General features: G+C 45.9%; 1 protein-coding gene across 2 annotated transcripts in view; it reads left to right on the top strand.

The window, feature by feature from the left end:
- The first annotated feature begins 5322 nt into the window (after positions 1–5322).
- Positions 5323–14272, top strand: part of HCK (HCK proto-oncogene, Src family tyrosine kinase) — a 58708-nt gene continuing 49758 nt past the window's right edge. Inside the window, exons 1-2 of one of the 2 annotated variants that reach the window (XM_040331482.1) lie at positions 5323–5411; positions 12444–12756. In XM_040331482.1, coding sequence (XP_040187416.1) covers positions 12643–12756 — 114 coding nt within the window. In that variant the 5' untranslated portion in view covers positions 5323–5411; positions 12444–12642. Of the gene's footprint in view, positions 5412–5550; positions 5668–12443; positions 12757–14272 lie in introns of those variants that run through there. The other variant, XM_040331483.1, reaches the window with a different exon arrangement.

Below are 14272 nucleotides of genomic sequence, written 5' to 3'. Positions count from 1 at the left end.
CAAGAGCAGCAATCCGCTACGCTGCATGCCAGGTTTTCCAGAAGCAGGAAGTGGGAACCGGTGACCAAAGAGGACATCTGTCAATTTCTGGGACTCATTCTTCAGGGGGTGGTGGGGAAACCGCTCCAGAAATGGTACTGGACCACTAATAAGTTACTGGCCACTCCGTTTTTTTGGCACCGATATATCAGAATACCAGTTTTCTCTCATCATGAAGTATTTCCACTTCACGAACAATGAAGAATTTGATAAGGCCACGCAGAGGCGGCTCTAGGCTTTATGAGGCCTTAGGCAAATCTTGACATGGGGCCCCACTCCCGCCCATGATGGGAAAATAATCCAAGGACAAGAGCCTCTTCCCCACAACCCTGGCCGGTGGTTGTGGGGGTCTGCGGGCAGGGGACTTATTGGAATCTGGAAGCCCCCCAGATCCTGCTCTTTAATAACTAATGGGCGGGGGCCGACTGGTGATATCACCTGGTGAACCCGCCCCCTTGTGACATTATTGACTGAGGGCATGCTGGGTCATTGACGGCACAAGGGGTGGTGTCACCAATATTCACTGGTTGTTAGGGACGCTGGCGGCCCCGCTCCTGAGTCAGGGCTCTTAACGCTGCTTCCCCTGTCCCTCAAAACTGGGGTAATGCAATGGGTAAGTTAGGCAGCCACGAGGCCCCTGTAAGTGCGAGGCCTTAGGCGACGGCCTCTGAGGCCACGCATCCTGCGTCCAAACTAAATAAAAATCTGGGCGGTATGCCACATTTTTGCGACCAATTTCCAGTGGACCTACGTGCCAGAAAGGGATGTCAGCGTGGATGAAAGTTTGATGGCCTACAAGGGACACCTAAGCTGGATACAGTTTATTGCACCCAAAAGAGCGCGGTTTGGCATCAAATCCTACATGCTCTGTGAGTCATCCACTGGGTACCTCTGGAATTCGGTAATTTACACCGGTAAAGGGACAAAGTTCAACCCCAGGTACAGCGGCTATGGGATGGCCACATCATCTGTCCTTACACTGCTGAACCAAGGATATTGTGTGACCACGGGCAATTTCTACACGTCTCTATAACTGTATGAGGTTTTGCTACAAAACAAGCAGTGGCGTCTCCAGCTTTCATATTTAGGGGGGGCACATGGGGGGACAGGGACAAAAGTAGGGGGGCCAACTATAAAATGCAATTATATATATATATATACACTGTATATATATCCTGGGGCCCTTTATTACAATTCCACTATGGGCCCTTTCACATGTTCTGCAGTGAGCTCCCTTCCTACTATACTGGGGCCCCCCAGGGTGGCAGAAAACAAGAGATATATGTCACCAGCACACCAAGAAAATATAAGGGTCCAAAGCAGTGGGAGAACTATCAGGGTTTCAAAGGTTGTCTTGCCACCGGGCCCTGGTGTTCTGCCACAGTGGGGATCCCCAGCTGTCCTGTCCCTGCTATTTACAGCGCTGGTCTGGCATCTGTCTCCTTGGCAGCGGCGGCAGTCTATTAGGACCTAGTGCTGGTGACATTATGGGTGCATGCAGGGGAAGGCTGGCACTATTGGTTATAGAGAGCCGAGCCCCCAGCTGGTCACCTAGCAGCAGTAATGCTGTATAACCTTCTCTGTTGACATGCTGATCGGCATGTGATCCAGGTGATGCTCCCAGTCAGATCTAATAAACACAGTATTTATTAGCATCAAGAGTACAACCACATATATATAATCAACCGTATGTTCAGCAGCCATGTGGGCTCTATGCCTGTAAAGTGTGGGCTTTGATCAATAAAATCTCTGATATTTATGACTAGGATTTGACTAAGAGCATCACCTGGATTGCATCCCGATCAGCATGTCAGAATGAATCGCAATGAATGCGATGGCGAGACAAGAAGGACGTGTGTGTGTCTCATGAGTACTGTGCACAATACCTCCACTACCATGGTCCACACAAAAGGTGGGAAAGATGTGCTGAAGCCGCAAGTCGTGATCGACTATAATAACACCATGGGAGGTGTCGACAGAGCCGATCAGGCAATGACATTTTATCCGGCTATGCGCAAACAGCAAAAAAAAAATATTATAAGAAGATTTTCAGGCATCTTCTGGAACAATGCCTTTGGAATGCATATATCATGTATAGAGACAAGAGTGACAAGCCTCTTGTTCATTCTGATTTTATCTGGAAGGTGGCTTAGCAGATTTTTGTCAACCACCAGACGCCAGCTGTGAACAGACCCGGAAGACGTGCTGTTGACAACCCAGAACACCTGACTGGTCGTCACTTTATGGACTACATACCGCCAACCGCAAAAAAGGCAGGATGGGCGTCTGGGCCGCTGATAGGGGGGGACCACCAGTCCTCCTGTAGGGGGCCCCCGGGCACACAGGGGGACCCAAACAGCAGGAGGAATGGGTGTGTTCGTGCGGAGGTGCAATTACAGAAAGATGCCCTGTGCGGCTCTCTGCAGCTGCTGAAAGTCGGTTTCTCTCCCTCCCGCTGGCTTTCAGCTGCTGCAGGGAGAGACACAGAGCATCGTTCCTGTAATCCTGTAGGGGGCCCGGGCACACAGGGGGTCCCAAACAGCAGGAGGAATGGGTGTGTCCGTGCGGAGGTGCAATTGCAAAAAGATGCCCTGTGTGGCTCTCTGCAGCTGCTGAAAGTCAGTTTCTCTCCCTTCTGTTGGCTTTCAGCTGCTGCAGGGAGAGACACAGACACAGGGCATTGATCCTGTAGGGGGCCCACACATGGAGTCCCAAACAGCAGGAGGAATGGGTGTGTTCGTGCGGAGGTGCAATTACAGAAAGATGCCCTGTGCGGCTCTCTGCAGCTGCTGAAAGTCGGTTTCTCTCCCTCCCGCTGGCTTTCAGCTGCTGCAGGGAGAGACACAGACACAGGGCATCGTTCCTGTAATCGCTTCCCCCCCCCAGCACGATCCCCCTCCTTGTTCTGCCTACTTCTGATCCCCCCATGTGCACCCCCCTGTCACTGCACCCCCCCCCTCCCATGGCACTGTTGGCTTCCCTGTCCGGTAAAAAAAAATTGTAAATTAAAAAAAAATTATACATAAAAAAACAAAAAACGATTTAAAAAGGGTTAATTCACACAGGTTCTCTATTATGTTTGTGTCCACTAATAATGATTTGTGTGTATTTTTAGTGAAAATCTTGTTTTGATATATTGGTGGGGGCCCCGCCAGGTAAGCTGTACGGGGCCCCGTGATTTCTAGCAGCAGCCCTGATGGGCGTGGTTTGCTGTTCAAAGAGAGATGGCAATGGAAAGAAAGTGCGAAAAGAAAGCAGGTTCCATTGTCCTGATTGTGACGTCGGACTTTGTGCTGTACCTTGTTTCAAAATTTATCACACTCAGGATGTTTATTGAATTTTCTTTGTTTGACAAATTTCATTATTTTGTAATACATTATTGAATAAAATTATATTATTTATTAGATTATATATCATGATTTTGTGTTTCAAACTTTATTACTTCTGGGGTGTCTACTAAAGTCTTGTTTGGTCAGGTTTAACCACTTAAGAACCGGACCATTATGCAGGTAAAGGACCTGGCCCCTTTTTGCGATTCGGCACTGCGTCGATTTAACTGGCAATTGCGCGGTCGTGCGACGTGGCTCCCAAACAAAATTGGCGTCCTTTTTTCCCCACAAATAGAGCTTTCTTTTGGTGGTATTTGATCACCTCTGTGGTTTTTATTTTTTGCGCTATAAACAAAGAAAGAGCGACAATTTCGAAAAAAAATAAACATTCTTTTTTACTTTTTGCTATAAAAAACATCCAATAAAAAAAAAATTCTGTGTCAATTTAGGCCAATATATATTCTGTTACATATTTTCGGTAAAAAAAATCCTAATATGTGTATATTGATTGGTTTGCGCAAAATGTATAGAGGCTACAAACTATGGTATCTATCTACACATATATATTTTTTTTTTATTTAAAAAAATGTAATTTTATTATTTAATGTTCATTGCATACTAGCACACCGCTGGAGGTCGCATCTATCTACGCCCGTTTTCCTTCCGGGTCCGCGAACTCTGGTTGTGTGACTGGCCGGAGCAGCGTGACAAATAGGTACATATAATCCATGGAAGTTTACTTCGGCCCCATACACACCATAGAATCTATCCGCAGATAAATCCCATCAAATGGGTTTCTGCGGATAGATTCTATGGTGTGTACACTCCGTCGGATATTTATCCGCGGATAAATCTCCCCTGGGATGGATTTCCAGCAGATGGATATTTGCTGACATGCTCAACAAATCCATCTGCTGGAATCCATTCCAACGGATGGATCCGCTCGTCTGTACAGACTTACCGGATCCATCCGTCCCAAGGGATTCCCCGCACGCGTCGTAATGATTTGACACATGCGTGGAATTCCTTATATGACAGCGTCGCGCCCGTCGCCGCGTCATAATAGCAGCGACGGCGCGACACGTCATCGGCAGAGGATTTCAGCGCGGATTTCAATGCGATGGTGTGTACACGCCATCGCATAGAAATCTTCTGAAATCCTCGAGAGGATTTATCCGCGGATACGGTCCGCTGGACCGTATCTGCGGATAAATCCTCTCGTGTGTATGGGGCCTTCCTCTTTGAATTTCAATTTTTTTTTTAAAACCGCTAAGCAATTACTCTGTGATATAAAAAAAAAATCAAAACCCACCATTTATTCTCTAGGGCCTCTGCTTTAGAAAATGTTATTGGGAACATCCAATTTATTTGTTCCTATTTTACTGTATATTGTATTGACAAAATGTTTAATAAAATTATCTGATTAAAATATATATATAAATATATATATATTGTATTGACAAAATGTTTAATAAAAAATTACCTGATAATATATATATATATATATATATATATATATATATATATATATATATATAAGATATATCTATATAGATATAGATATATATATATTAATATTATATTGACAATGATGTTTAATAAAAATTACCTTATTAAAATAAATATATATAATTGTATTGACAAAATGTTTAATAAAAATATTACCTTATTAAAATATATATATATATATATATATATATATATATATATATATATATATATATATAGAATTGTATTGACAAAATGTTTAATATAAAAATTACCTGATTAAAAAAAAATATATATATGTAAATGTTTACCAGCCGTCTCAATTCTTTCAGCATCGGCGAGTAATTGTATGTGATATTTATTTCGGGTGGGTTGCTCCTTTAAATGTATAACCTCCATGCATAGAGAGTGCAGTGCGGGAGTTATGTGGTGGTTATGTATACAGTATTGTGTTTCCTGCTGATAATTGTTCTTCTAGTTCCTCTTTTAACCTTCCTTGTTGCCGCTGCAGAACGTTGTGCAGCTCGAGGTGTGATGAGAACAGCCAGCGATGCGGTAAGCGACTCTTCGCTCTCATATTTCCCCAAATTGGTGACTTTAAAAAAACACGTTATGGTGGGGGCCAAAGTTCTGTGCCCCCCCCATCCCCCCCCCCCTTTTAAGTGGACCTTGTGCTTTCTCTCTGCTTTCTGTCTCATGTGAGATCCCACTGATTGTTCTGGCTTACAACCATGCTGTGCAAATTAATACGGGGCGCAGGTTTCAATTCAAACAAGCTTTATTTAAAAGAATACATTTCATGACTACAAAGGTGAGTAAAAATCAGGTGCAAAAGGTGTTCTGAGCTGCCCAGGACAGGTAGTGCTGAGCATTCTCTCTGAGAACCGGCTCAGCTCACAAAGCAAAGGTCGCTTGTTGGTGAATTGGTATGTACAGTACGTATACTAGATAGATATACTCAGGGCTGTCTTAATGAGAGGGCACACCTGGGCACTGCCCAGAGGCCCCAGCTGCATGGGGGGCCCCTGCACTTTGCCCAAAGCAGATGGTCCTTGAGCCCACGCTGCCCTGAAATTGGGGGCCCCATGATGGCACTGAGAGTGATAGATACACAGCGGAGGCAGCCTGCCTCCTACCTACTTGATGTCTGTTTACCTGCACTGTCATCATTGTAGGGGCCCCAGAGCATTACTTTGCCCAGGGGCCCATGATGCTATTAAGACGGCCCTGGATATACTCATTTGTTTTTAATGGTGTATTTAACACCAAACGAGAGAAAAAAAATCAGAGGTTGTTGGGGTGCAACCACTTGACTACCCGCTTGTATATACCCTTCCTATCCTGGTCATTTCTCTGTTTTCAGTGCTGTGATAGTTTGACTGACAATTACAGAACCCCAGTGAGTTGTATATCACTTTTATAAGACTGATAGAGCTTTCTTTTGGTAACATGTTTTTTTTATATCTTCCTATATTAACCACTTCAGCTCCAGAAGGTTTTACCCCCCCCCCCCCCCTTCATGACCAGGCCATTTTTTGCTATTTAGCACTGTGCTGCTTTAAAGCGGAGATCCACCCAGAAATGGAACTTCATTGGATTGGTTTTGCAGGGAAAAGAAACAAACAGATCGGGCCAGATTCAGAGAGACTTACGCCGACGTATCTACTGATACGCCGTCGTAAGTCCAAATGTGCGCCGTCATATCTATGCGCGGTATTCAGGTAACTAGATACGCCTGAATTTTGGCAAGATACGACCGACGTAAGTCTCCTACGCCGTCGTATCTTGGGTGCATATTTACGCTGGCCGCAAGGGGCGCTTCCGTTGATTTACGCGTCAAATATGTAAATGAGCTAGATACGCCGATTCACGAACGTACTTGCGCCCGTCGCAGTAATCCACGTCGTTTATGTAAGGCGTTTTTCCGGCGTAAAGTTAAGTCGTTTAGGGTATGGACGTCAGAAGTGCCGTCGGATTTTACGTCGTTTACATAAGTCGTTCGTGAAGTGGGCTGGGCGTAAGTGACGTTCACGTCGTACGCATTGAGCAAACGTTTCTTAGGGAGTATATGCGACGTGATTCTGAGCATGCGCCATTCGTACGGCCATGCATTTACATGGGGTCACGGTTGATTTAGATACAACACACCCACTACCTACCTACTCTGAATTACGCGGGCATACGCCGGCCTATTTACGCTACGCCGACGTAACTTAGGGAGCAAGTGCTTTGTGAATACTGTTCTTGCCTCTCTAGGTTACGTTGGCGTAGCGCATATGAGATGCGCTACGCCCGCACAGAGATACGCCGATCTCTGTGAATCTGGCCCGTCCTTTTTAACACAGAAATGCAACTTCCGTGGATTGGATTTGCAGGGAAAAGAAACAAACAGATATTTTTTAACCCAGAAATGGAACTTCCGCGGAATGGATTTGCAGGGAGAAGAAACAAACAGATCGTTTTTTAAGCAGAGTTCCACCCAGAGATGGAACTTCCATGGATTGGATTTGCAGGGCGAAGAAACAAACAGATATTTTTTAACCCAGAAATGGAACTTCCGTGGAATGGATTTGCAGGGCAAATAAACAAACAGATCGTTCTCTTTGTACTGGGCTGTGATTGGACACAGATAATCAGCAGCTTTCAACCATGAATTATTGGCTGAATCCTGTTGGCAAAATCCTGCTGTGTCCAATCACAGCGGGACTTGGCTGGGGGAGGGGGGCGGGTTTGGTGCACATGTGCACCCTGAACTCGGAAGACCCTGCCAAAGTACAGGTATGGGATTGCAGGCAGTAAAAGAAGAAAAACTGAAAAAACTGTCAATCGCATTTTTTGGGGGAAAATCGTGGGTGCGCGATATACGCTGATACCCCGCCGATCCCCAATGTCTCCGACATCTCCGAGCCGAGTGTACTGCGCACTCGGCTAGGCTCGGCCACGCTCGACTCCGCCCACATCCACGGGAGAGGAGCCGAGTGCGCAGGAAATCCGGCTCTGCACAGCGCGCCAAATTCAAACACACGACGCTGCAACCCCTTGATGGACCCCGCCGCAGACAGACACCCCCAAGGCTTGACGGACCCCGCGCAAGGCCGCAGACGGACGCCGGACAAGGCCGCCGGGCAAGACAGCAGATGACCACCGCGCAAGGCTGGACAGACCCGCGCAAGGCCGCAGACGGACGCCGGACAAGGCCGCCGATGGACGCCGGGCAAGACTTCCAAAATGTAAGTTTTTCCCTAAACTTCCCTCCTCAGCTTGGGGCGCGCGCTATACGCCGGCGCGCAGTATACGCCGATAAATACAGTACCTATCCACCGATATCTGTAGTGCCATCAAAATCCAGGGGAATGTTGAGTACTCTGAATCTCCATACCTCCCAACTTTTTTGAGATGGAAATGAGGGACACCTATTAGCAAAAGTATGCAGGCATAGGACACACCCTTTGCCACGCCCCCTTAAAGGAGAAACAAAAAAAAAATATGAATGGTTAAACCCATAAAGTACTTTTTTTTACTACTACTTTTCCTTTATACAGTTTTTTTGGAATGTACAAATGCAGCGATTTAGAAATTAGATGAAAGGTTTAGGGCTGGAAAACACTTTTTAAAAGATAAAAAGTGCATTTTATATACAACTATAGAGATCAGACCGAAACGACGGAAAAATGAAGAGGAAAGTTTATTACTTGGTGATTAACCAGTTCCCTACCGAGCTATAGTAATATGACATCATCAGGAACTGTATCTCCCTGCGGGTGGACGTCCTCTGCGGCTGCTAGGGGGCGCGCGCGCCCCGCGATTGCCCGCGATCACGGCAGGAGTGCGCATCAGTGTGTGTAAACACACAGATCCACCTCCTGTCAGAGGTGAGGAGACCGATGTGTGTTCCCAGTACAAAGGAACACCGATCGGTCTCCTCCCCTTGTGAGTCCACTCCCCCTACAGTAAGAATCACTCTCAGGGAACATATTTAACCCCTTCAGCGCCCCTAGTGTTAACCCCTTCCCTGACAGTCATTTTTACACAGTAATCACTGCAGTTTTATAGCACTAATCGCTGTATAAATGTGAATGGTCCCAAAAATGTGTCAAAAGTGTCCGAAATGTCCGTCGCAATGTCACGGTCACAATAAAAATGCAGTAAATCTATCCCCTATTTTGTAGACACTATGGCCCGGATTCACAAAGCACTTACGCCGACGTATCTCGAGATACGCCACGTAAGTGTAAATATGCGCCGTCGTATCTATGCGCCGGACTCTGAAACCAAGATACGCCTGAAAATAGGCTTCATCCGACCGACGTAACTTACCTACGCCGGCGTATCGTGGGCGCATATTTACGCTGGACGTAGGTGGCGCTCCCATTGATTTCCTATTCAAATATGGAAATGAGGGAGATACGTCGATTCACGAACGTACTTGCGCCCGGCGCATAATATACACGGTTTGCGTAAGTCGTATGTCCGGTGTAAAGTTATTCCCCATAGATGAGGCGCAACCCATGCAAAGGTATTGACCAGGGAACACAAGCCGTCGTATCTTATGTCGTTTACATTGTACGTGAATATGACTAGGCGTAGGTTACTTTAACGTCGTAGGCAGTGATCCGTCGTATCTTAGGGAGTAGTTCAGACGCAATTCTGAGCATGCGCACTGGGATGCATCCACGGGACGGCGCATGCGCCGTTCGTTATTCGTATCTTTATGGCGCTCGGCCCATCATTTGCATGGGGTCACGCCTCATTTGCATGGCTCACGCCCACTTCCACTTACGAGGACTTACGCCTAAGAGATCCAGCGCAGATTTGGTGGCAAGTGCTTTGTGAATTCGGGGCTTGCCTCTCTGCGCTGCGCCGGCGTAGCGTAAAGAAGATACGCTACGGCGGCATAAATATGCATCGATGTATGTGAATCCGGGCCTATAACTTTTGCGCAAACCAATTAATATACGCTTATTTCGATTTTTTTTTTAACAAAAATATGTAGAAGAATACATATCGGTCTAAACTGAGGTAAAAAATCTTTATTTTTTATTTTTTTAAATGTGATATTAATTAAATCAAAAAGTAAAAAATATTGTTGTTTTTTTTTTCAAAATTGTCACTCTTCTTTTGTTTATAGCGTAAAAAATAATCAATAATAATAATAATAAGTGGTCAAATACCACCAAAAGAAAGCTCTATTGGTAGGGAAAAAAACATAAAGATTTCATTTGGGCACAGTGTTGCATGACCGCGCAATTGTCATTCAAAGTGCGACAGCGCATGTGCAAATGTTCGGCCCCTGCGTGGGCTAGTCTCGTATGCCAATGTAAACTTCAATAAAAAAGATTTTGCAAAAAAAAAAAAAAAGTGCGACAGCGCTGAAAACGAAAAATTGGTCTGGGCAGGAAGGGGGTGAAAATGCCTGGTATTGAAGTGGTTAAATACCACCAAAAGAAAGCTCTATGGGATAGATCCACAAAGAAATTACGCCGGCGTATCTACTGATACGCCGGCGTAATTTCAAAATTCCCGCATCGTATCTTTGTTTTGAATCCTCAAAACAAGATACAACGGCATCTCGGCTAGATCAGACAGGTGTACGTCTTCGTACGCGGTCGGATCTTAGATGCAATTTTTCGGCGTCCGCTAGGTGGCGTTCCCGTCGTAATCCACGTCGAGTATGCAAATTAGCTATTTCCGACGATCCACGAACGTACGACTGACCGTCACATTTTTTTACGTTGTTTCCGGCTTTTTCCGGCGTATAGTTAAAGCTGCTATATGGTGGCGTACTCAATGTTAAGTATGGCCGTCGTTCCCGCGTATAATTTTGAAAATTTTACGTCGTTTGCGTAAGTCGTCTGTGAATGGGGCTGGACGCCATTTACGTTCACGTTGAAAACAATGACGTCCTTGCGACGTCATTTGGAGCAATGCACCCTGGAAGTTTTTACGGACGGCGCATGCGCCGTTCGTTCGGCGCGGGGACGCGCTTCATTTAAATGAAACACGCCCCCTACCCGCCGAATTTGAATTCCGCGCCCTTACGCTGCGAGAGATACGCTACACCGCCGTAACTTATGGCACGGATTCGTTAAGGATTCAAACCAACTAAAAGTAAGTTACAGCGGCGTAGCGTATCTTAGATACGCTGCGTCCAGCGCAGATGTATGTGGATCTGCCCCTATGTGTGCAAAAAAAAAGATAAAAATGATGTTTGGGTACAGGGTCGCATGACCGCGCAATTATCATTCAAAGTATAAAAAGCTGAAAATGGGCAGGAAGGGAGTAAAGCCTCGTACACACGATCGGTCCATCCGATGAGAACGGTCTGAAGGACAGTTGTCGTCGGTTAACCGATGAAGCTGACTGATGGTCCGTCGCGCCTACACACCATCAGTTAAAAAAACGATCATGTCAGAACGCGGTGACGTAAAACACAACGACGTGCTGAAAAAAACGAAGTTCAATGCTTCCAAGCATGCGTCGACTTGATTCTGAGCATGCAAACTTGAAGAAAGAAAAGCTGGGACAGCCGCACTCCAAAAAAAGTTAATTTTTAATAAAAATTGGTCACAAAATTACATGCCACGGCCAAAAGGATCAGAACAAAATCTGACGCGTTTCGCACTGTATCTCAGTGCTTATTCATAGCTTGATTCTGAGCATGCGTGGATTTTTAACCGATGGTTGTGCCTACTAACGATCGTTTTTTTTCCCATTGGTTAGGAATCCATCGGTTAATTTTAAAGCAAGTTGGCTTTTTTTTAACCTAAGGTTAAATAACTTATGGCGCGCACACACCATCGGTTTGGACCGATGAAAACGGTCCATCAGACCGTTGTCCTCTGGTTAACCTATCGTGTGTACGAGGCCTAAAAGTGCCTGGTAGGCAGGTGGTTAATTTGAAAAGTCAGTTGGGCTTTAAAGCAGAACTAAACCCCTTAGAAATGTTGGGGGCCCCCAGCAAATCCATCACTGGAGAGGGGTACATTGCGTAGCAATGCCATGTACCCTTCTCCAGTGATGGAAGGGCTGCCCTCTCTCTTGTATCTGCATTCCTGGCACTTCCACCTTTGCCCGGTCTAATGCCATCTTCATTGGCCGTAACAGAATGACGAAACCGCGCAGGTGCGGATCAGTGTGTACTTAGAAGAAAGAAAAAAAAACTGCTGATAAGATGGGGAAAAACATTTACAACAGGTTTCTTCCGTCATAAAAATTCTACCTGTTACCATTGACTTCAGTTGCACTTTATCGGTAAGATAAAACTACGGCGGGGGAAGAATCAATGAATAGATATTGTAATGTTTTTGGCGTGTTAGTCAGGACTGTTGATAAGCTCGGTCTGGGCACCTCATTGGAGAACATTGTATTTCTTTTTTTTTTTCTCTTGGTCCGTCTGTCTCTCTCGTCCCTCGACTTCTGCTTTTTTTTCGTTCGGTTTTTCGGAAGCGTCTTGTGTGAAGTAATTTCATGTAAATGCAGTTTTAAAAAAAAAAAGAGAAGTTGTCACCCACTGAGCGGGGTCAGCCCAGTTTTTGCAATTTGCTGCTTTTGTTATTTTTATGACAAGTCGTTGTTTTTTCGTTGTAGATAACTGGTGTTCTGACAAGACGAAGGTTCTGCAGGAGCTGCGGTGGGAAAAGGAAAACCTTCGATCATCCTGGAAATGGAACTTCTCTGAGAATGTTGACTACTTCCTCTTCTCCCTTTCTTCTGTGCCTGTAACCAATTCCACTTCCCTTTTATCGCTGTCAGTCCCTCGCCCGTTGTCGTCCTAGAATCCTTCAACATGGGCTGCATGCAGGGAAAGCCAGCCACCAATGTGCCCCCCAAGGTGTTCGATCCACCTAACAAAGCAGAAGTGGCCCACTATGTGAGAGACCCTACTTCAAGTAATCCTCCGGTAAGTGCAATGGGGGGGGGGACTGGGAGGTTTGGTTAGAGAAGTGACATCCACATATAATATAAGTGACCTGTTTAATGCCGCGTACACACGATCGGAAATTCCGACAAGAAAACCGACGGAATGTTGGCTCAAACTTGTGTTGCATACACACGGTCACCCAAAATTCCGACCGTCAGGAACGCGGCGACGTACAACACTACAACGAGCTGAGAAAAATGAAGTTCAATGATTCCGAGCATGCGTCGACTTAAAGCGGGAGTTCACCCATTTATTTATTGTTTGATCTCTTCCCCTTAGATTCCTGCTCGTTTTGTGTAGGGGAATCGGCTAATTGTTTTAAAATATAAGCCGTACTTACCGTTTTCGAGATGCATCTTCTCCGTCGCTTCCGGGTATGGGTCTTCGGGAGCGGGCGTTCCTTCTTGATTGACAGTCTTCCAAGAGGCTTCCGACGGTCGCATCCATCGCGTCACTAGTAGCCGAAAGAAGCCGAACGTCGGTGCGGCTCTATACTGCGCCTGCGCACCGACGTTCGGCTTCTTTCGGAAAATCGTGACGCGATGGATGCGACCGTCGGAAGCCTCTCGGAAGACTGTCAATCAAGAAGGAACGCCCAGTCCCGAAGACCCATACCCCGGAAGCGACGGAGAAGATGCATCTCGTAAACGGTAAGTACAGCTCATATTTTAAAACAACTAGCCGATTCCCCTAGACAAAACGAGCATCCATCTAAGGGGAAAATGTGTTCTCTATGTGTGAACCTCCGCTTTAATTCCGAGTTTTTTTGCGCGTTGGAATTGCATACAGACGATCGGAATTTCCGGATTTCCGGAAAAATTGAGAACCAGCTCTCAAATTTTTGCTGGCAGAAATTCCGACAGAAAAAGTCCGATGGAGCCTACACACGGTGGGAATTTCCGACCAAAAGCTCACATCGGACTTTTCTTGATGGAATTTCCAATCGTGTGTACGCAGCATTAGGCTCGGTTCAAACTGATGCAACTTGTGAGAACCTCAAGTCAGATCACACGTGAAGTTCAATGTTTCTCTATGGCCCCGTACACATGACAGAATTCAGCCAGAAACTCGATCGGAGCCGTATTCCGCCGAGAAACCCGGTCGTCTGTACACTTTCGGCCGAGGAAACCGACGAGGGTCTCGTCGGGCCAAATAGAGAACATGTTCTCTATTTCCTCGTTAGTCAATGAGGAAACTTGGCTCACCGAGATCCTCGGCGGCTTCACAAGGAACTCGACGAGCAAAACGATGTGTTTTGCTCGTCGAGTTTCTCGGACGTGTGTACGGGGCCTCAGAGAGCCGTCTTAACTGATAGTACAGCCATGGCCATGCCTGACGAAGGGGTCCTGCTTGGCTCTGAAACGTTGCACTACACCGTTTTGTGATGTCATCATTCTTTGAATAAAAAAAAAACGTTTGGACGAAATTGATGGTCCTTGGTGTGCTGGCGAATATCTATGTGTGGCCAAAAGAAGGACACAAATATAAATTTTCA

Source organism: Rana temporaria, chromosome 12 (genome assembly GCF_905171775.1).
Source record: "Rana temporaria chromosome 12, aRanTem1.1, whole genome shotgun sequence".
Lineage (NCBI taxonomy): Eukaryota > Metazoa > Chordata > Amphibia > Anura > Ranidae > Rana > Rana temporaria.
The sequence above is the reverse complement of the archived record's forward strand: the minus strand, read 5'-3'. Positions and strand labels throughout refer to the sequence as shown.